Source organism: Nematostella vectensis, chromosome 8, assembly GCF_932526225.1.
Source record: "Nematostella vectensis chromosome 8, jaNemVect1.1, whole genome shotgun sequence".
Taxonomy (NCBI): Eukaryota; Metazoa; Cnidaria; class Anthozoa; order Actiniaria; family Edwardsiidae; genus Nematostella; species Nematostella vectensis.
In genome coordinates this window covers 12,676,583-12,697,869 of record NC_064041.1, presented here as the reverse complement: position 1 = coordinate 12,697,869, position 21,287 = coordinate 12,676,583, and the positions used below count along the sequence as shown (strand labels likewise).

General features: G+C 41.0%; 2 protein-coding genes across 6 annotated transcripts in view; both read left to right on the top strand.

Annotated features, from left to right (window-relative positions):
- The window catches only part of LOC5505912 (uncharacterized protein C1orf112), a 32,897-nt gene extending 31,275 nt beyond the window's left edge, over positions 1–1,622 (top strand). The window contains exon 32 of the mRNA XM_048731148.1: positions 643–1,622. Coding sequence (XP_048587105.1) covers positions 643–810 — 168 coding nt within the window. The 3' untranslated portion in view covers positions 811–1,622. The remainder of the gene's footprint in view (positions 1–642) is intronic.
- A 3,524-nt stretch (positions 1,623–5,146) lies between these two features.
- Positions 5,147–21,287, top strand: part of LOC5505913 (titin-like) — a 29,542-nt gene continuing 13,401 nt past the window's right edge. For 2 of the 5 annotated variants that reach the window (XM_001626603.3, XM_048731813.1), the window contains exons 1-11: positions 5,147–5,277; positions 5,701–6,189; positions 9,714–10,012; positions 12,547–12,739; positions 13,902–14,116; positions 15,479–15,616; positions 16,221–16,404; positions 17,087–17,138; positions 17,953–18,146; positions 19,045–19,182; positions 20,537–20,847. In XM_001626603.3, coding sequence (XP_001626653.3) covers positions 5,265–5,277; positions 5,701–6,189; positions 9,714–10,012; positions 12,547–12,739; positions 13,902–14,116; positions 15,479–15,616; positions 16,221–16,404; positions 17,087–17,138; positions 17,953–18,146; positions 19,045–19,182; positions 20,537–20,847 — 2,226 coding nt within the window. In that variant the 5' untranslated portion in view covers positions 5,147–5,264. The remainder of the gene's footprint in view (positions 5,278–5,700; positions 6,190–9,713; positions 10,013–12,546; positions 12,740–13,901; positions 14,117–15,478; positions 15,617–16,220; positions 16,405–17,086; positions 17,139–17,952; positions 18,147–19,044; positions 19,183–20,536; positions 20,848–21,287) is intronic. The other 3 variants (XM_048731810.1, XM_048731812.1, XM_048731811.1) reach the window with 3 other exon arrangements.

Genomic DNA, 21,287 nt, shown 5'->3' with positions numbered 1-21,287 from the left:
TAAAATATTAAGAAAGTTCTCGGGACCTCGCAGTCACCCGAGACTTTTCGGGCAACTTTCTGGCTTCACCAAAACTTCGAAAATAGCCCTATCGAGCGTAATATATTTGAGTATGAACCAAGAGGAAGTTCAAACTGTTCTAAAACATGAAAGCGGTTCTCAAAAAGGAAAAACATGCGAAATTTTGGGCAAAAATGCAAAAGTTTTCGGGCCCGAGAATTCTCGGGTGTTTCGAGAAACGGGCGCCTTATCCGAGAAGACTGGAAACACGGGAGAATAACTTCATCTCACTTGTGACACAAATTCGAATCAAGACAGGAACCCGGACAAAATCCCCATAGTTTGAGCCAGGATTCGAACCTGGGCCACAGCGGTGAGAGGCCGACTAGGCCACCGGGCTTCCATATCCAACAAATGTGTCAACCGTGATATCATCTCGTCACATGAGCAGGGTGGGGTCCGGGCCATAATATAGTATATCGTTATCCTAATTGAAAGAAATGGTAATCTTTGCCTTCATAATTTTCATTAAACAATAAACCACGTTGGCAATGAGACGTCACGCGAACGTATGTGCATAGGCATGTCTCCACATATCCCACGCTAACTCCCGTATCGCCTGGCGTATCTTTTCTTCTACAGACAAATGATGGCGAGTACACTAAGATTATTCAGCCAATCAGAGCTCAACTAAACACATTATGCCACATGACTTCTAAGTCCACCCCTAGTATGTCTGTTATACAAGAACTGGTGGAAATACGAAGTACCCTTGACTTTGTGATAAACCGTGCAAGGCCTGGTGACTAGACTTCCTTATAAGGTATTAAATCTTAATCAAGTAATCAATACGTCATGGGACCACTGACTCCGCCTCCCACAAGTCTGTTGTACAAGAACTGATGGAAGTACAGAATTCCCTCGACTTGGTGATAGACCGTGCAAGGCCTGGTAACTGGATTTCCTAATAAGTTTAGAATCTTAACCAAATAAACAAATTACGTCACGTGACCACTGACTCCGCCTCCCAACAGTCTCTTAAACAAGAACTAATGGAAGTGCGGATACCCTCGACTTGGTGATACATGTCCTGGTGACTAGACCACCTTATAAGGTGTTGAACTGTGAACTTGCGGAATTGGTTCAGAAAGCCTAAAAATGAACTGATGACTGACATACCATAATACACTCTTTTTTTTATAAGAACCTCTTTTATAAGAATGTCCAGCCTAAGATTTCAGTAAATATTTCAGAACATACCAAGAACATGCCGAGGCTCAGATAGAAGAAATTTTTTTCAGTTTTAGTCCTGATGCGTTCTAAAATGCAGAATCAAATTGTGCCCATATCAACAACCTTATTATTGCTTTTTATCATTAGTACAATTCTCTTCCTAATAATTCATTAATTCTTTATATACACTAAAATTTAAGAACATCGTTAAGAACATATTCAGCCAAAAATAAGAACGGCACCAGCCTCAACTGAAAATTAGATGCTCTTATATATAAATTAGTGTATTAAATATTTCAACAACCACATTAGATGTGTAACGCAGGCCCGTACCCATCAATAACATCTCGTGGCAATACTGCAAAGGCATAAAAGAAATCCTTTTTTTTCGGGGGTGTTGATTATTTGATAGCGAGTCACTGAGGCATACAGCATTCTTTAGTATATTGCAGTGAGCCGAGGCAGTGAGCCGAGGCAGTGTAGTCGAAGGGGACTGCGCTATTCTGCTAAGTCTTTCAGGGGCGGCGGAATGATCCCATAGTGGGGGGGGGGGGGGCGGAATGATCCCATAGTGGGGGGGGAATGATCCCATAGTGGGGTGGGGAATGATCCCATAGTGGGGTGGGGGGGGGCGGAATGATCCCATAGTGGGGTGGGGGGGGGTCGGAATGATCCCATAGTGGGGTGGGGGGGGGCGGAATGATCCCATAGTGGGAGGCGGCGGAATGATCCCATAGTGGGGTGGGAGGCGGCGGAATGATCCCATAGTAGGGTGGGGGGCGGAATGATCCCATAGTGGGGGGGGGGGGGGGGGGGTGGGGGCGGAATGATCCCATAGTGGGGGGGGGGGCGGAAGTGGGGGGAGGGATGTGGTCTGGGTAGTGGGGGGTAAATGGGTTTGACGCAAATTACGTCTAAATTACGAACAACTGCTGAAAATAATATAATATTGTTTTGTTATGGAGTTGTTGATTTTATACATGTAACGCAACGCATGCCTAGCGTGGCTAGTTACATAGTTTTTTTTCCTCACTTTAGAGGGTGTTTTTGCTTCCTTCGGATTCTCTTTCTTCGACATCTTCATTTCCCCTAGATTTTTTTTGTATCAGTGTCATAAAAGAACGACTGAATAGTGCGCTTAGGTGGCATTGTTTTCACCAGTCTAATGCACAGGAGCCCGCAACACGTAAAGCTGAAAGCAGAACAGCGGTGTCTGCCATTTGAATAAGCCGCGCCCAAATGATGTCTGAGATGTCTACCATTCGCATCAAAGATAAAACAATATACATATGGGCGTTGTTTTCTTAAAATTTGCGAGCGATAGCGTAAATAAACAAATATTTGATATAATCAACAGGAGAAAGCTGCGTATAAGAACCTATAAAAAAATAGAGGCTCAAACGTCCCAACAGCCTACAGCAACATGATAATTTTATCATTTTTGTAAACCAAATTCAAGTGCCTGGAATTATTTCAACCAAATATACGTTCATGTATATATATTCATTGTTTTAACTGTCATTATATGCTTATTAATGCCCTCCACAGTTTATAAATGCTGAAGAAGCAACAACACAATTATAAGACTGTGTAGACTAACTTAGGTTTTTATAAGCGAGATTTTGTACTCATAAAAATTTTGATGGGCTTCATATGCCTATAAGCTAGCGCTCATGTAAAAAATCCGCTCAAAAAAGTGGTGGGCCCTCCCCGTCCGCCACCCCTGTCTTTGGTGGATTGCGCCTTGAGGGCCATTATAGAGAATTGTTAGAAATTCTGCCATAAGGCGATTAAAAAAATAAATAAAAGTACAATATTAGCCTCTTACATATCTCAGTTCGTCCGTGGTATCTTTCTGTTTGCCTGTGTGCGTCCGTCCGTTTGCCTGCCTGTCTGCCCGTCCGCCTACCTCCTGTTAGGTCTGTCTGTCCGACCATCGTCTGTCTATTTTCCGTCAGTCTCTCCCATTTGGTCGCTGTTTGTACGGCTGGATATCTAGAATTTGTCCGTTTAGTTGTCGTTCCATTCTCTCAAAAAGTCTAAAATCCTATTGTTTTTATGTTTTTATTTCACTTCCAAAGTGTCTGACAGGTGTGACAAGCGCTCATTCGATACTCGAAATGGTGTATCGCAGGTATCATTTTACTGTTGACAAAGGCTTTAAAGCCGCCTTGTTTAGCTTCACAGTTCATAATATGTCGGTCTGGCAAGTGCATGCTGAATTATTGATATGTGTTACTGAGGGCGCCTTTAATTGTCTTATGTAAAGGGGGTCTAAATTACCTAGATTGCGTATTACAAGAATTATTTATGGCTAAAAGTGCCTCGAAAACGCTTCCGTTCCATTATGCTCAATTTGGCAACAATTAATTCACCAGATTCTTGCCTGATCTGTGACTTGCCGGGAAAGAATCCGACATTTTCTGCTTATGAGGAAGTCATCTCAACCTGTGTCTCGCTAATAGCATTGCAAAGACTAACTTTCGCCTTGTGTAGTATTTCCGCCCGCATTGTTACACTCGGGGCAAGCTTAAATGTTGCATTACTAGGCCGAGTGTTAGACTTATTAAAATAAATCTATTTTTTTTAATGGAATTCTTTTAGAAAAGCTTCAGGTCCCGTCTCTAACGGCTAACGACCTAACGTTTTAAGAATATTTCTCGTTTTTGACCATTTCAACGAAGTACAAACACAACGTTATAAGATCGTTTTAAGCATTCCAACGAAGTTACTATAACCGAAAGGAGACTTCAGACATCCGTTACACCCTTGAGCGTTGTGTCAACCATAGAGTACCGGGGACAAAATAAATCACAAAAGCCTGGAATCTAGCTTATAATAATGCAAAGACAAAACCTAGCCATGTGTAGTATTATTTCTTCAAACTTCTACACGAAAAGACAGTTTATTTTGTCTGGTGTTACTTGTCGATTTTGAAAATTTATAGATTTTGCCCCGACACTTCGACAACATCGTGTAATTGGGTGACAGTTTATTATTCGTAGTTCGGTTATCATTGTTGTATTCACCACATGCTGTTGTTATCATTAACCAAAAAGCCGCACTTCTGTGACCTTTTTATTATTTTTCGATTTCTATCCATTGAGTAATGGTTAAAAAGAGACAGTCTTTCTGGCTTGATTTTTGGATAATCAAACGTCTAAATTATGAATCCTTGCTTTGGCTAATATTTCACACACTCATAAAAATTCGCATAGATTACTCTTGTTTTATCAAAATAAAACCCAACTAGAATATTGGAATCGCTCGGGGAACAGGATGCAACCTTGGTTTCCGAAATTCAAAATCGATTTTAAGTTGACATCTTTTTTTATAACAAAAAACTACTTCGCCTGGATTTTTTCCCCCGAACTGAGCCGAATGATAGTTTTCTAAATCCAAAAAAAAAAAAGAAATCATGTTGCTTTAAGTAGCATTCAAAAAAGTTAAAGAACCCGGAGGGTTTAGTTTGATTGAAATTTTACCGAGCAAGCTCACTGTTGATTTTCCAATTCAAATTTAGCGTTTTGCTAATCCCTTTCTAAATGTCCTTGCGTAAAATATTCAATCGTATTCCCATATTCCAGCTAAGCCTCCTTATTGATTGCAAACTTGGTCTGAAGCTGTCTGTCTCGCGTACTTTTATACATCCCTTGATTTTCCCATGAAATTCTCCACATCCGAACTAGATAAAAAGTATACCTATTTCTTTTCTGAATTAAAACAGCACGTCAAGTGAAAAGTTAATGCTTTCTTCGACTGATTTTCCTGTATTCCACTGTTTAAGATACTCTAGTATTTCATCACTTTGAATGACATTTTCGATATGATTTAAAGAAGATTTAAGTCGAATCGAACACTCGTCGAGGCGCGGTGTTTGGTCACGTGACATACCTGCCACCTGTCAGTCATCGAGTGTGCGTGCGGCTCATTGAAATTCACCCGGTGTCGCTGGCTCGGTGATACTGCCAACGCTCGCAAGCCGACCGAGCGTAAGGGAAATCTAAGCGCCGCTTCCATGTCGTACGAACATGGAAAAAAACGGTGAGTGATTTAAATCCATCCTTTTGCGGGACATCGCCGATTTCTCGTCTGTTTTCTTCGCGTGTGTTTTTTTCTTCCTCAAAAAAACTCGTTACACTGAACTGTCAAACCCGCTATGAATTTAGAATAATGCATTGGAAGTATGTACTCTCTTCTCTTCAGTCAACTACAGGTATTTTGGCTTAGAAGAATGCTCAAGTAAAGTCATATTCCTTTGATAATTGTGTCAAAATAATTGGGTATTTCCTAGAATTTGGTAGAAGGCTTCGTCTGGGAGGATTTTCTGGAAATAATTTATTTAGATCGTCGTAATCAGCTGTAGGAGAAGAATGGAGCGTGGACTTTATGTTTACGCTTGTTAGAGAGGGAATGGTTTTAAGGCATTTGCGATTCTGAATAGTGTTTCTTTTTTCTTGTCTGTAGATCTACATCTTTTCCGTGTTGAGTGCTTAGCAGCGCATAACTTTTACCGAGCCTTGCACGGTACCACACCTCTAGTATGGTCGAGCAAACTTGCGGATGGCGCGCAAACATGGGCCGAGAAACTCGCCGCGTCCGACTCCTTAACGTACAGTCATGAACGAGGCATCGCGGAAAACATTGCTTGTCTATGGGGCTCGGAATTGACAGGAAATAAAGTGGTACAAATATGGTACGAAGAGGAGAAGTTGTACAATTATTCGGATCCGAAGATTACTCCCGAGACTCGCCCATTTTGTCAAGTTGTCTGGGCTGGTACTCGCGAGCTTGGAGTAGGAAAATCAAACACGAAAAATGGGAAACAGGTTGTCGTCGCTAGATACTCCCCACCTCTTGCTAAGCACGAAGCAGCGAAGAATATTCGGGTGCCGAAGCTAAACCAAGCGGACGGATCACCATTGACTGAAATTCTCATCAATCGGGAAACCCTTGGTGAGTGTAAAAATGCTTCAGCAGTTATACAAATTTGTGATTTCTAAGGGGAGTTTATTAAGCATATTTTAGGGAATTTATTTTAAGTGTTGTATTCAGAATAAGTGATAGGAGACAAAGCAAGGTGTATTCAGTCATTGGCTCGGCCAAACTTCCGTTTGGTCTGTGAGCAATGCAAAGCTCCATATAGATAACCACTTAGATTTTGAATTCGACGAAAACCATTCCCATATCTTAGCTCTCATCGCGGAAATATTTTTTATTCATCATGTGAAAGGCAGCGATTGGGGCATTTTATTTTGTTTTGTTATAAGCATCAAAGCGGCAATATAAATATTTCGCGAAGAGTTGATAAATAACCAGTGATTAATTACATGCTAGACCTATAGAAGTGGCTTTCTAACTATCCAATGGATGCGAATTTTACTTATAAATTTGCATCCAGTTATTTATTATGTCTAACGTCCCAAGAATGCATTCCAGTCACACTTCACAATTCTCATGAAAATTGCATTGTTTAATTTTTCACTTTTTTTTCGATTTTTGTTTCGGAATTTCTCACCTTATTTTGCTCTCGATTCAAGCATCGCTGATACAAATTAAACTCGAGTACCATAAAAACAAAACAAGTCTACGCCCAAGCAAAGTTTAGTTTATCGGCGTGAAATTAAAATCATGACATGACAATATATAATATAGTTGTGAAAACATAATAGCATGTAGATGGGTTGATCGAGTTTGATATTACAAGCTAGGAAACCTGTTGATTTGAGGCGAATAAATAAAACAATAACACGCTCTGTGCACTTGCTGGTACAACGCCGCCGCTGCGGCTTCCAAAAAAATCTAAATTCCCTTCCTCCCTTTGTAAAATAATAAAAAAATCTTAACCGCAAATGGTAAAGTTCCTACCGATGCTCGTCCGCACGTTATTCGTCTTTGCATCCGCCAGGTGGTTGAGGATTTTGAATAATTTTTCTGACTTCAGGTATAAAAAATGCTTGGCTCTACTATCATTATTTGCGAAGCACTTCCCTTTTATTTTGGTAAAGAATGATCGAATGCCGTGTGTCAACAAATGTGTGTTTCAAAGATAAATAACCAGATACCGCTTCTAGTCATCATCGTTTATATAAATTTTTATGCTTCGTTCTGTTTATAATATATGTAAATTGAGTTTTTAAGTGATCGTTTGGATTCTAAAGAGAAAGCGTTTTTTATTGTACGTATCATTCTCAAAGATATTTCATTATGTTTTGTTTATTTTATTTTTCTATGGCGAAGATTTTACTTTTTTTTGTAAAAACACAAAACATTTGTCGATGCCCGCTCTCTTAACAGCAATATGCTCCTCTATTATGTATTTCAAATTATATAAATAAAAATACTCAATTGCCACATTATAGAAGCTTTCTCCTGTTTGTATTTTATTTTGAATAGACCTTTTTTAAATATTTTTATATTCCACCCAATTTTTAGTCCGTTTTTGACGATTATGTCCACCCGCTATCTATGTATCTTGTTTTCAAATTCAAATACTCAAAACGTAAATTCAAAATGTCACCAAAAAGATCATAAACCAAGTCAAATCCCCCCTAAAAACTTTCCGAAAACCTTAGAAAACACCCAGCTATTGTTAGCTTTCAAAGTCAAATTGTAGACAATTTTCTCAAATCAAGAAGGATATCACAAATACAGAATCTTAATTCATACTCAAGTCTAAAAATTAACCATGCCTTAAAAATAAAAATTAACTCTAGATATACATGTATATTTTTTTTGTTATAATTTGCTTTGATTTGTGGCCTCTCACTAGCAGTACTACTATGGTTTGTCGTGATCCTTTATTAAGATTAGAGTACGCTCGCGCCGAATCAATGCGTGTAATTATGGACGGACGCGTGCGCCCGCGCAACAGGTGCCATGACTCAGCGGATCACACAGCGTACCACACTAGCAATCTTTTGTAGACCATAAAGCTTCACACTAACTAAAAATAAAGAAACGGGGATTCCTATATTAGGTACTAAGAAACTTAATAAAGTACGACGTCTCCGTCGCTTTGAAATCCGAGGTTCTCATGCTAAGTTTCACTCGTGTAAGCCATTAGGGAAATACTCATTTTAGCTCGACCCAGTGATAAATAACTAGTGAAACCTATTAGCAACCTATTATTTCGTGTAGGCCACTACCGCATCACCATCTTATCATTCACAGTCATGACTATACGGTAAAAAATGCTATTATTATGACACAGGATATTTAACACTAGGAGTTGGCGTCTTATCTAGGGACGAAACATTAGAAATGGGGGGGGGGGGGGACACCCAAAACATATTTCCCTATATGCGTATCTTTATATTTAAAATTGTATATCAATATTTCCTGGGGAAGTAATGTTGTGAAGTCTAGTATATGTTGAGGCGGACAACTAACGCAATAAGCACTTAAAATTTATGGACACTATATTGACACTGCTCAACAGCAACCACTCACTGGACCTTGACTATACCCCTTTGTCTTAGGCAGTTTGCATCTTAACATCACACTTAATGTAACCTCACTGGTCGAGTCATGGGATAAATTAGTCGCCACACTTGTGTTCTATCATCAATGCTACGTGCTATAAGTTATAGCCTATAGCTAGCGAGAAATACCGGATTCGAAAGCCAAAACTGGCAATTGAAGCGGCAATCGCGCCAGTTTATTTCCGTCTTGCCGACGGAAATCTCAACCGATAAAAGACAAAAGGAACTGTTAGAATCTCACAGGCCATCCGCTTTAGATTATCAGCTACATGCTTGAAGAAAATTTCCAATAGACACACTGCTTTTACAGTTTTGAAATATTTTTCGCGTTTTCCGTTTAAATTCATCGGAAATTGTTACGTAATTGCCGGGAGTAAACTTGTGATATTGCTGCTTTAACCAGACGAGACAACGGTTAAACAAGATGACCTACTAGTATGACTTACACACTTACTCCTCTCTCTACCTCCTCAGGGGCGGATCTAGCTTTTTGCCAAGGGGAGAGTTTGACCCAAAAATTTTCGTGATTATTTTACCTTCGTAACGATTTGGGAATGAACAGACACAATGAAAACAATAAAAAAGGCAGCCCAAGGGGAGGGGGGTTAAACCCCCTACCCCCTACCCCCCCACCCCCCTACCCCCGTACATCCGCTACTGCTCGTGATCTATCGTTAGTCTCAGAGAGCCCATTCGGGATCGAGAAATGATTTTTGATATCCTGTTGATCACAGACTCTGTAAAAAAAACTGTCTCCATCTCTGACTTTTTTCCCGCTAGCAATTTTTTAAAATTGCTATTAAAATAGCCTACTTTGGATTTTCTTCTATGTAAACACATTTTGTTAAGGGTGGCGATAGGGCTCGACACGCTCTGGCCATCCTTTACGCTTTATGGAGGTTTTAATAATAATAATTGACAAAAGAATTCGAGATCGGGATTATCTCGTGTCCGTTATAATGTACCATTGTTTATTGATTTAGTTATGTTTTTCAGGTCTTCGAAAATTCCAAGAAGAATGTTTGTTCTCTCACAACATGTACCGTTCGCGCCACGGTGCCCCTTTTCTCCGTTGGTCTCCCCCGCTTGCTTGGGCCGCGCAGCAGTGGGCCGAGGAGCTAGTGCGCATGGGCGAGCTCAAGCACAATGACGATGAGATGGTGGGTGAGAATTTGGCGGGAATGGTGGGAGACGAGCTGACGGGCATGGAGGCGACGTGTATGTGGTACGAAGAGGTGGAGGACTATGACTTTAGTAACCCTGGGTACAGTGAAGACACCTCCAACTTCACACAGGTCAGTTTAAGAGTTTGTGGGATAATGTAAGAAAAAGCCAGCGAATGGAAGTTGTGGGTTAGTGTAAGAAAGGCTGAAGGTTGGTTCGCACTAGGAAATAAGCGCAAGCGTAAGCGCAAACGGAAGCGCAACACAAGTGCGAATCGGTCAAACATAAGCGCAAGCGCAAGAAAATCACGCAGTTGCGTTCTCTTGCGCTTCCGCTTGCCCTTATGTTCTAGTGAGAATCGGAAGACTATGTGCGTTCCGTTTGCGCTTACGTCCAAGTGGGAACCAACCTTAAGGAATGAAGGATGTGGGATAATGTAAGAAAACGCCAGGGATTGGAAGTTGTGGGTTAGTGTTGAAAATCCAGGGAATAAAGGATGTGGGATAATGTAAGAAAAGGCCAGGAAATGGAAGTTGTGGGTTAGAGTAAGAACGACTAAGCAATGAAGGATGTGGGATAATGTAAGAAAAAGCCAGGGAATAGAAGTTGTGGGTTAGTGTTAAAAAAGCCAGGGAATAAAGGATGTGCGATAATGTAAGAAAACGCCGGGGAATGGAAGAAGTTGTGGGTTAGTGTTAAAAAAGCCAGGAAATGAAGGATGTGGAATAATGTAAGAAAAGGCCAGAAAATGGAAGTTGTGGGTTAGTGTAAGAAAGGCTAAGGAATGAAGCATGTGGGATAATGTAAGAAAAGGCCAGGAAATGGAAGTTGCGGGTTAGTGTAAGTAAGGCTAGAGAATAAAGGATGTGGGATAATGTAAGAAAAGGCCAGGGAATGGACGCTAGGGCTTAGTGTACAAAAGGCCAGGGAGTGAAGAATGAAGGATCTTAGTTTGGCGCACCCCATTCTGTTTTTCCGGTGCGCCTTACCGCCAGGAGGACATCATAAGAAATGACCAGTAGGGGCGTGGCTGTTTTACTGTCATTTTAGGCTGGTCGTACCGTAGGGGCCTCGTAAGCTTTATGACTTGTAATCAGAAGAGAAAAACAGACTTTAATCATCTTTTGACTATTTAGAAGGTCTCTGAAAAAAAGGGACAATGTTTTCTTCAAATGGCCCTGACTCTCCCCCTCGGCCGCCAAAATCGTTTTTTTTTTTTTTTCGTATTAAAATCTTGCCAATCTAAAACTAATTCTGCATTGTAATGACTGCTGTAACGCACCTCTCCCACTGCTCTGTAAAGTATCATTCAATAACAACATTTATACGTCTCTGCTAAGTGCTTTTCCAAATATATTTTCTCCGTTTTTCTCTCCAACAAACGATGCCTAATTTAATAAGGTCGACTTGGTGATCTCTTGATTGACGGCCGTCATGTAAGGAGCGCCGAGGACTTTAATGTCTCTGCCTGTTACTGAACACGTTGACCCTCGCACCTCGCATCAACAACACACGACAAAACGATCTCATGGCCGGCATTCCCATCTACTCGTCTGTTGCCGAAATTCAGCAAATAGAGAGATTATTACAGGATACCTATTCACTGATAAAACCCAGTATACTGGCCAGAATTCCCGGCGCTTTGGAAACAGGTTTTTATTCCGTTCAATTCACTGTGCTGTGCTTTGTCTTTTTGTGTGCGCTAGTTTAGTGTTTCACATTTAAATGGAGTCGCGTGAGATGGTTTTATAAGGACTGAGTGTTGATAGACTTTGTTAGTATTGTTTTTTGCAAAGTCGTGAAGTGCGTATTAATTTTTCATAACGGGACGGGCACCCAAAGGTGTTGTTTCGTAATTCAAATTTGTGTTTTTTGAACACAGCATTGCCTGTTTGTCCGTGGTTGGTTGGATTATCAAAACCCGCATTAACCTCATCACCTGATTAATTGTCTAATCTAAAGTTTTCTCGTTGCTTCTAAACCATTTTGTTTTTAAGCAAAGGACTAGACTGTAAAACAAATAACCTTTAATTTATAGAGTAATTATTACAAGACAGATTCATTCAACCTATGCCCTCAGCCTATGATGAAATCTTGAATAGAATAGATACGAAGTTTCTGTTCGAAATAAGTGTAAACCAGTCATTTAGAATTGAGGTTTTCTTGTCACTTTCGTCATTATTGCCTATTAATTTTAACCCATGAATATCTTCATTTTTAATTGGTGACTTTGTATATGTTGCCAGTATGTTTGACGCTTCATTTATTCACATTCATTTAAAAAAAGGAAATCGTTTTTAGTTTAATTCCTTTTTACATCATTTAAGGGGGGTGGGGGTGCTATTTTGTCTAAGACTATGAAACAGGGTCTTTATGCACTTCTCTTCAGATCTAGCTAGCTAGTGAGTTGCTATAGCCCTACCACCATTTCCCCATTTCCTTTCTAGTGGTCTCTCTATACACGCTATCTAGGTGGGCAGGGTTCTAGTTACTTACCCTAGCCATCGCGTTGGTCTATTTATACAGGTTATCTGGCTGGGTTGGGAGCTACTTGGAGTATGCTTAAATGTATAAAAAAATTAACTGGTCTCCTTATACAGGCTATCTAGGTGGGCAGGGTTTCAAATTACTTACCCTAACCAACGTATTGGTCTCTTTATACAAGGTTATTTGGGTCGGTAGCGAGCTACTTGGAGTAGGACGCGCCACGCTCGGTGACCTATGTGTCGTGGTAGCTTTCTATGAGCCGCCTGGGAACATGGAGGATTTCTTCCAAAAGAATGTGCTAAGGGAGGGGACCCGAGTGAAGGAACTGAAAACCCGGCGAGAAGCCAAGCTATTCATCCCGCCCTCTCCAGGTGAGAAGAACAGTAGAAACTCCTGATAACCCGAACGCGACGTGATTTTTGTTTTCCTTCTATTACTTTTCTTTATATTGTACCCTCGATAACTCGAACTCCCGAAAACTCGAACCATTTTTTATTTTACTTGAAAGGTTCGAGTTATCAATCGTATACTAACCTTAGTATTTGCCTTACGGACACATATTATAAACAGGAAAAATCCCAGGCAAAAGTGATATATGCCTATTTTAAATAAGAGACCCGTTGGAACCCGCGATGCATTATGAGTAACGTCTGAATTCAAAAGAAGTAGTATAACATAAATAAAAATCCACTGTAATTTAAACCGCTAGTGCGATTCGCGCTGCCGTTATCAACAATACAAAGTTTTGAAAAGAAAACGGGGAAATTAGCGTGCGATAATTACAGTTTTGATCGACTCAAAACGGAGGGTCCCGTTACATTTTGTCGCGCGCTTTCGTATTCTGTGATGCGCTCTGAGGCATTTCCCTGCCACGCGGATTGCCCAAGTAAAGTTCCTGTCAAAATATCGCACTGTTTTTTTGCCTTACTTACTAAAACAGGCTGAGTCACACTTTATCATACACCTTTTTCAATAAGGGTTGTCAGTGCAAATGGCAAATGGCAGTTCTACGACCGAAAGTAACCATGCGCCTCGAAGAATATGGATAAATCAAAATAATTATCCATTAAAGGTTACCAATTCTTGGCTCTGACATTGCTGGACTTTATTTTACACCTTTAATTTTACGAATAATTAGTACCCATTAGCCATTTGCCATTAGCCATTTGCACTGACAACCTTTTGTGAAATAGTTGTATAGGGTTATTTGCCAGGTAGGAAGTCCTTATCGTGAAATACCGTGACCGAGGCCTTGAAAATACTGAACGAGGCCGAAGGACCGACCTTAACCCGGTAAATAACTTTTTTTAACGCCAGCGAAACATACTTTGATCGAGCAGCGCGCTTAAATATCGATTCTCGGACCTAAGGCAGATATAGGAATCTCCGGACCGCTTTATAAGCCAATCAGAATGCAGGATTCGTTACCGTGACCGCTAAAAAAATATCGCACTGTTATTTGCCTTACTTACTATAACTAATAGGGTAGCTCGAGTCACACTTTAACATACATGTTTGTTAACCCCTCTTCAGGCTTAGACACTTTCCGTCTCGAGTGCCTGGTTGCGCATAACTATTACCGTGCACGTCATGGCGTGCCTCCGCTAGTGACGTCACACGTGCTTAGCGAGGAAGCGCAGTACTGGGCCGAGCGGCTGCTGGTGACCGGGACAACTGAGGATTTGCATAACTCGCGGATTGGCATCAATGTAGCAACAGTGGACCGTGGCCACGTCAGTGGAGTAAAGGTAACGTGGACCGGTTATAATCTGATTGATAGTGGTAATGATAGTGGTAGTGGTAGTCATAGTGGTAATGGTTCGCCCCATGACAGGTTCTCCAATAGGGTTCTGGATTCCGGATCCTAGTGTGTGGATTCCGGATTCCATGTGGGTTTTTTCTCGTGGATTCCGGATCCCAGCAGCATGGATTCCGGATTCCATATCTCATTTTTTCATGGATTCCGGATTCCATATCTCATTTTTTTATGGATTCCGGATCCCATATCTCATTTTTTCATGGATTCCGGATTCCGGATTCCGGATTACCTGTCATGGGGCGAAATGGTTATGGTTATGGTAATGGTAATGGTTATGGTAATGGTAATGGTAATGGTAATGGTAGTAGAGAGAGATGCCTTTTTTAATGAGGGATTCACTTAATATCACAATGATAATGTACGCATGGCCCTCAACAGAAACAAAATTAATAAAAGCTATTTACAAATCTGTTTACAGCAAAATCTTTGACGAAACTATTTACAATAACAATCCTTTGCTGATTTATAAACTTATTTACAGAGTTGTGATGTATTCTCTTAGTTTTGCGGAGAAGGCGGTGATTGACTTAGTAGTAACGGTAATGGTGATGGTAATGGTGATGGTGATGTTGATGGTGATGGTGATGGTGAGGGTGATGGTGATGATGATGGTAATGGTGGTGATGATGGTGATGGTGGTAGTGATGGTGATGGTGATGGTGGTGGTGATGGTGATGGTAATGGTAGTAGTAACGGTAATGGTAATGGTGATGGTGATGGTAATGGTAGTAGTAACGGTAATGGTTATGGTAATGGTGATGGTGATGATAATGGTGATGGTGATGGTGATGGTGATGGTGATGGTGATGGTGATGGTGATGGTGATGGTGATGGTGATGGTGATGGTGATGTTGATGGTGATGGTGATGATGAGGGTGATGGTGATGATGATGATGATGGTGGTGATGATGGTGATGGTGGTAGTGATGGTGATGGTGATGGTGGTGGTGATGGTGATGGTGATGCTCGTCCCAATCCCAATACAAGGAAAAGTTATCCATGCGAGAATCGCAGCTTTGATTAACAGTTTTAATTGACTTCGATGATGCACACTGGAGCATCTCTTTGTCTGTGCTGATTGGCAATTAAAGCTCATGTAAGCCAGATAGCACGTTTCTCGCCCCCTGATTAGCTGCGCAAAACTATCGAGGTGGTCACGCTAGCGGGCGTCGCGCTGTGAGCTTCGCGTTCTTTTCACCGTTTTTGTTTTGTTGTTTTCCTAGGTTACGGATACGTGTTTGTTGTGTCGTATACTAGACTAAGATTACGTGTTTGTTGTGTCGTGTCCTAGGTTTCGGATACCTGGTACAATGAGGTATTCACGTACGATTTCGAGGCGCCCGGGTTCAGCCCAAGCACTCGCAGCTTCACGCAGCTTGTGTGGCTCAGCAGTAAGAAGTTAGGCGTCGGCAAGGCGACTAATCTGCAGGTCAGGCTTGCATCTCAAAAGGCTGATTAGGACAGCGCGATTTAGTCATAAGCGACCTGACTTCGCCATGTCTTAGCCCTGAATTACACACTACGACTTTCGTAGCCGTGTATCGTAGCCGAGTAGTAGGCTGATTTACACTCTACGACTCGAGTTGTAGATGTGTCGCAGGCAAGTCGCATACCACTACATCGTGCTGTTTAAATAGCCTAAAGTCTATTTGTCGATGTTTACTCCCCTTTTTGTCTTATTATTAAGACAGATTCAAACAGGATCATGGTTATTGCGTTGTTCTTCGTATAGTTATGTTAGGTGTTTCCATTAATAATCTTTGCTGGAAGCTACAAATTTTGATTTTGAATTCCCTTTTTTCTGGATATGATATAATGTCAATTGCAGTCTATTAAGCGATCCCTCTTGAATGCCCGATCTTTGGAAAATGTGCTTTACCGCGGCGTAAAAGGAATTGATTTTATATTATTAGATTCCCAAGGCATAATAAAACACAAATAAATGTATGATAGTTATCTTGGGGCACTTTTGGACTACGCCCAAACCTAATACATTCATGACAAAATCTTGAACTGGGCGCTTTATATTTCAGGGGCAGTCGGTAGTGGTAGCTAGGTATGAACCTGTCGGAAATATAGACGGGCTGTTCGTGCCGAACGTCAAACGCCGAGGGCACGAACGAAACAGCTGTGAGCCTGCGGTGTTTGAATGCAACGTGCGGTATCGCATCAAAGTGGGTGGCCGCAGGAGCCTGCGTATGAGCTGGGAAAGCGAAGGTTGGTAATATACGAGGTCGCATGACGTAACGTGATGTCACTTGCTGTACATGACGTCATATTTATATATGACTTCCCGACAGTAACTTTATTACAAGCACTTTATTATCGATGTGAACAATCGTATCAAAAAAAGGGCCAACCACTGAGTCCCACGATTAATATAGTAACCATAGTGATTTCAACTTCTTTAAATGTTCCCCTCCTTTTTAGGAGCCATGTTCAATTGTTTCTATAGCCCAATTATTCATTTCTTTAGCGTGATTTTCTAGCCATCGAAATTGAATATAATGTTTTTAATTTGTTAATCATTATACTCAAAGTATACTTAATAATAGATAAGTCTTGTAAAATATGTATTATTTACAATTTTTTCGACATGTTATTCATTCTGGGAAGAGTGAGACAGACGCCTTAAACTTCTAGTTGATACTTTTAAATATAGCTTAAATATTAAATATTAAGAGTGAGACAGACGCCTTAAACTTCTAGTTGATACTTTTAAATATAGCTTAAATATTAAATATTAAGAGTGAGACAGACGCCTTAAACTTCTAGTTTATACTTTAAAACATAGCTTAATTTTTTTTTTCAATATAGTTCTTATCATAGTAAAGACCGAGTAAACGTAATGAAGATATAATAACAAAATAATTGATAACTAATTATATTATTCCAACAGTGACCCAAATACTGCAGATCCCCGAGAAAGAGCCGAAGGAAGATGGTACCAGGTAACTATGGTAACTCGTCATTATTTGTAGCTTGCCCGCGCTTGCACTCATTTCCACATTGCCAGCGTCATCCAACACTCTCTTTTCGTTGTTACTTTATTTTTTATCTGTGTGAATCTGCTAATAAATTTTGAAACTTACTGTAAATAATGAGAAAAACAATAATGATATAAAAAATATACATGAGAAAAAACTCCAAAGCCATCACTCATTTGTTGGATCCGTAAATCAGCCTAGTCCAAGCCGTTCTTATCGGGTTTCCTGTGGACGATAAGAGTTCGTCCCAGCCCCCCGGCTACCTCACGGTTCATCTCCGAGCATAGGAAGCCCGGATAGAACGCTTGGGACTATGCTGTCCGTAAATGTTTTGTTCTGGAACGCTTGAAAGCCAACCCTCACCTAAAGTACGCGGAAATGTTATCAAGCGGATTCAATGCTCCTAATCCTCGCCACAGGACTCCTAAGGATTCTCAATACGACGTAAGCGCAAAAGCAAGCGCAAACGCAAGCACAACACAAGTGAAAAGCTGTCAAACACTAACATAACCGGCAAGAAAATCAAGCAGTTGCGTTTTCTTGCGCTTGCGTCCTAGAGAGAACAAGCCTTAAAAGCTGGCTGGCAGGCTAATACATCCAAGCCCTTAAAAATAAAAAAAGCAAAAGCGTGTAAGGCCCAAAACCTAACCACCAACTCTGTGTAACACACACTTGGCGTACAAGGGACGACCTAACGGTCTACTAGCCCTGGAGAATCCTCGAACGCGCATCTACGCGTGTCAACCATTGATAAGACCGCTACTCACAATGTCTGCAGGCGCGGGCTAATATCGGAGCATGCTCTACTGCCAGCTTACTGTACACCACCCGACACATTGCCCTTCACCAGGCTTGTGTGGATCGAGAGCCCAGTCCTACCGCGCAAAGAGGTACAGTCCCTTGCGGCCATCTCGGACGAGGAGGACAAGGAGTCTGGGGTCGAGGAGGGCGAGGAGGAAGAGATAGAGCCAGGTGAGCTAATGCGCGTTTTGCTTGCGAAAGGTACAGCTGTTTCTTATGAAACGCGTCTGTCCTTTTTTTTCTATAAGGAATCACTTAACTCCAAGGGAAAATAATATTTAACATAAAGGAAAGTAAAGATGTAGGAACAAAACGTACGTTATAATCATGACATGACTACTGAAATTCCGAAACATAAATAATACCTCCTTATGATTTATATATAGAATAATAGGTCATTAAACATAAGTAATTAAAGAAATTCGTAGAATAGTGTTAATTTCTTTAAAGTAATATTGGTATTTAGCCATATCATCACCAAGCCAAATAAATAAATGTTTCGTTAATACAATTGTTAAGATATCATTTATATCGTACACCCGCTTATTACCAACCAGGCCATACTCTTCATCTATAACCTCATTATACTGCATGATATCGTAACATGTGCACACGAGGACACGCAAGGGTGCCCATATAATCCAGGCACCAGCTTTTCTGCAGACTTTGTATTGTGTGTTGATCCGGGTTCTTGTGTTGAGTTTGGTATGTTTTTTCCCTCTCCTTTGGCTAGTAATCAAAGATGTTTGCAAAATGAATAAAAACGCTACAAATATTTGAAGCTTTCTGCTGCCTAGGTAGTAAGGAGCAATTTTACTTTCCCACGCCGCTCTAGCTTTTCTACTGAGTTTTTTTTTATTGAGACCCGTCTCACGCGAATTTGCTCACGTTTCTCGTTTTTTTTTTTTTTTTTGTTCGGTCTAACCAACTCCTTAGAAAGTTCCATGGTCAAAATGTGAAAATTTGGGTCACCTTCACGATTTGTTTTCTTGTAAGGCTACCCGCCCATCTGGCCCACCTGATTTCATTTGCACGTGATTCATGCTCCACTCTTTCCGCCCCTGTGCAGAAATACACTTCACGGTGGTGCACGTCTCACCTCCCCCACCGGAAGTAGAATTGCATGTAGAACAAGTGATCGTCTTCTGTGAACCCGCGCAACTTACAACACCTGATGTGCGCAGGCCCCTATCCCTCGACTCCGAAGGTAACCATGGTTACGAACGTCCACTGATACTACCGTTTTTCTCCTCTTCCGCCGTGGGGCTGTTTGTATTGCCCTTCTTCCTTTTGGGTTCCGCTTATGGCTTTATTAAGTCACTAACAGTGCTAAAATAATATGCCGTTTTGTTAATTAACCTTGCTTCGTTGTTTTGCTCGTCTATATGTTAACCCACTGCCACATCCACACCACTTCACTTGTACGCCATAGTGCAATTGAATAATTATGGAAAAGCTGGCTTAGTAAACAATTAAGTTATAATGGTAGCGTTGTGAATGTGCACTTATAAAAACGCGTTGCGCACAAATCTACAAGTATTCAGATACCACGTTATCTGTTGCCAAACACCACTCACCACTAAGTCAAAAGTACGTCAAACACTCTGTCATCACACGTTACGCACTTTGTCATTACACGTCACGCACTTTGTCATTACACGTCACGCACTTTCTCATTACACGTCACGCAACCAGTCATTACACGTCACACACTCTGTCATTACACGTCACGCAACCAGTCATTACATGTCACGTACCCATTCAGTCATTACATGTCACGTACCCATTCATTACATGTCACGCAACCAGTCATTACATGTCACGCACCCATTCATTACATGTCACGCACCCATTCATTACATGTCACGCACATAGTCATCACACGTCACGCACACAGTCAACAAACGTCCCTCGCATAGTCAAAAATGTCTTGCGAGCATTAATCAAATGTGAAGCATCCAATTATAAAACGTTATGTAAGCGGCTACAAATGTCGCGCAACCATTAATCAAACATTAATGAGTCAGTCAACAAACGACACGCACACAGACTTAATATGCTACACGACCATTCATCACTCACCCAATTATTAAAAATCAGCCGACTAGTCATCTAATTTCACTCAGCCGTCATCAAATGTTACCTATCTAGGTATCAAATGTTAGGCACACATTTGATCAATCATCATTCACTCAGTCACGCACCTAACTGGTGTACTTCACACATCCACTATTCAATCGTCACGCAACTAGCTATCCACGTCACGCAACCAATCGTCTTAAAACCTTAGAGAATCGTCGTACGATAACTGGTACATTCGATCACAGCAAAAGAAGCACTAGCCGATAACTGGTACATCAGATCACAGCGAGAGAAGCACTAGCCGTTTCTGCTAGATGCCCAAATGATGTAGATGCATCAAGAATGTATTCTTCGAATTCTGGAAAACTGTAACTCCAATCAAATACAACTATTACCTGATATTGTTTGTTTCAAATGATGCTGTGAATTCTTTCATTCGTGCTTAGGTATTGACAAGATCACCACACTCTCTTTCGCAGGTACAGAGCCAGAGCAGCACGAAGGACACGTCTTATCTAAGGTAGCATTTTTCGAGCAACAAGCCCAAAGCAAACCGCAAGTAAAAACCACGCGCGTATCTGTGGAGAGTAAGACCAAGGTGGAGATTGTAGAGAAGGCCACGCAACCCGCTGAGCCGGATTGGAAGCCTGCTGAACCGGATCTGAAACACGAACCAGATCACAAGCCGGTTGAACCGGATCATACAGCAGATGAGCCAGGATGTCAATTGGAGTTTGATGATGTGTTCCCTGAGCATGATGAGGAGACTTTCCCTTCTGAGGAGGAGGAGGTGAGATTGGATTCTATTAAAATGGTTTTCTATTTTGATGAAATAATTGTATTTTATAATAGCTACCTGGTGTCGTCTCTGACCATTTATACATTATTATTTTCCGAGATGATAGAAAACATACGTACATTCACAGGAGTAGAGAAGATAAAGATCTTTTGGTGGTTGTCGCTATTATCATAATCAAAATCGTCATCACTCACTCTTGTCATCATCATAGCCAAATCTTCAAGATGATCATCCTTTTTATTCACCCATACTTCATGGTCATCCTCATCATTGTCATTTTTAGGCGGCCTGCCTTTCATACCTGGGAATTAGACGGCAAATTATCGTGCGTTTCGCTTTATCCATTTCAACAGTTTTCGCAACTATGGCACCTACATGTGCATGGCACATAATTCTTTCATGATAAATTTTAACTAGTCAACTTAATTGGT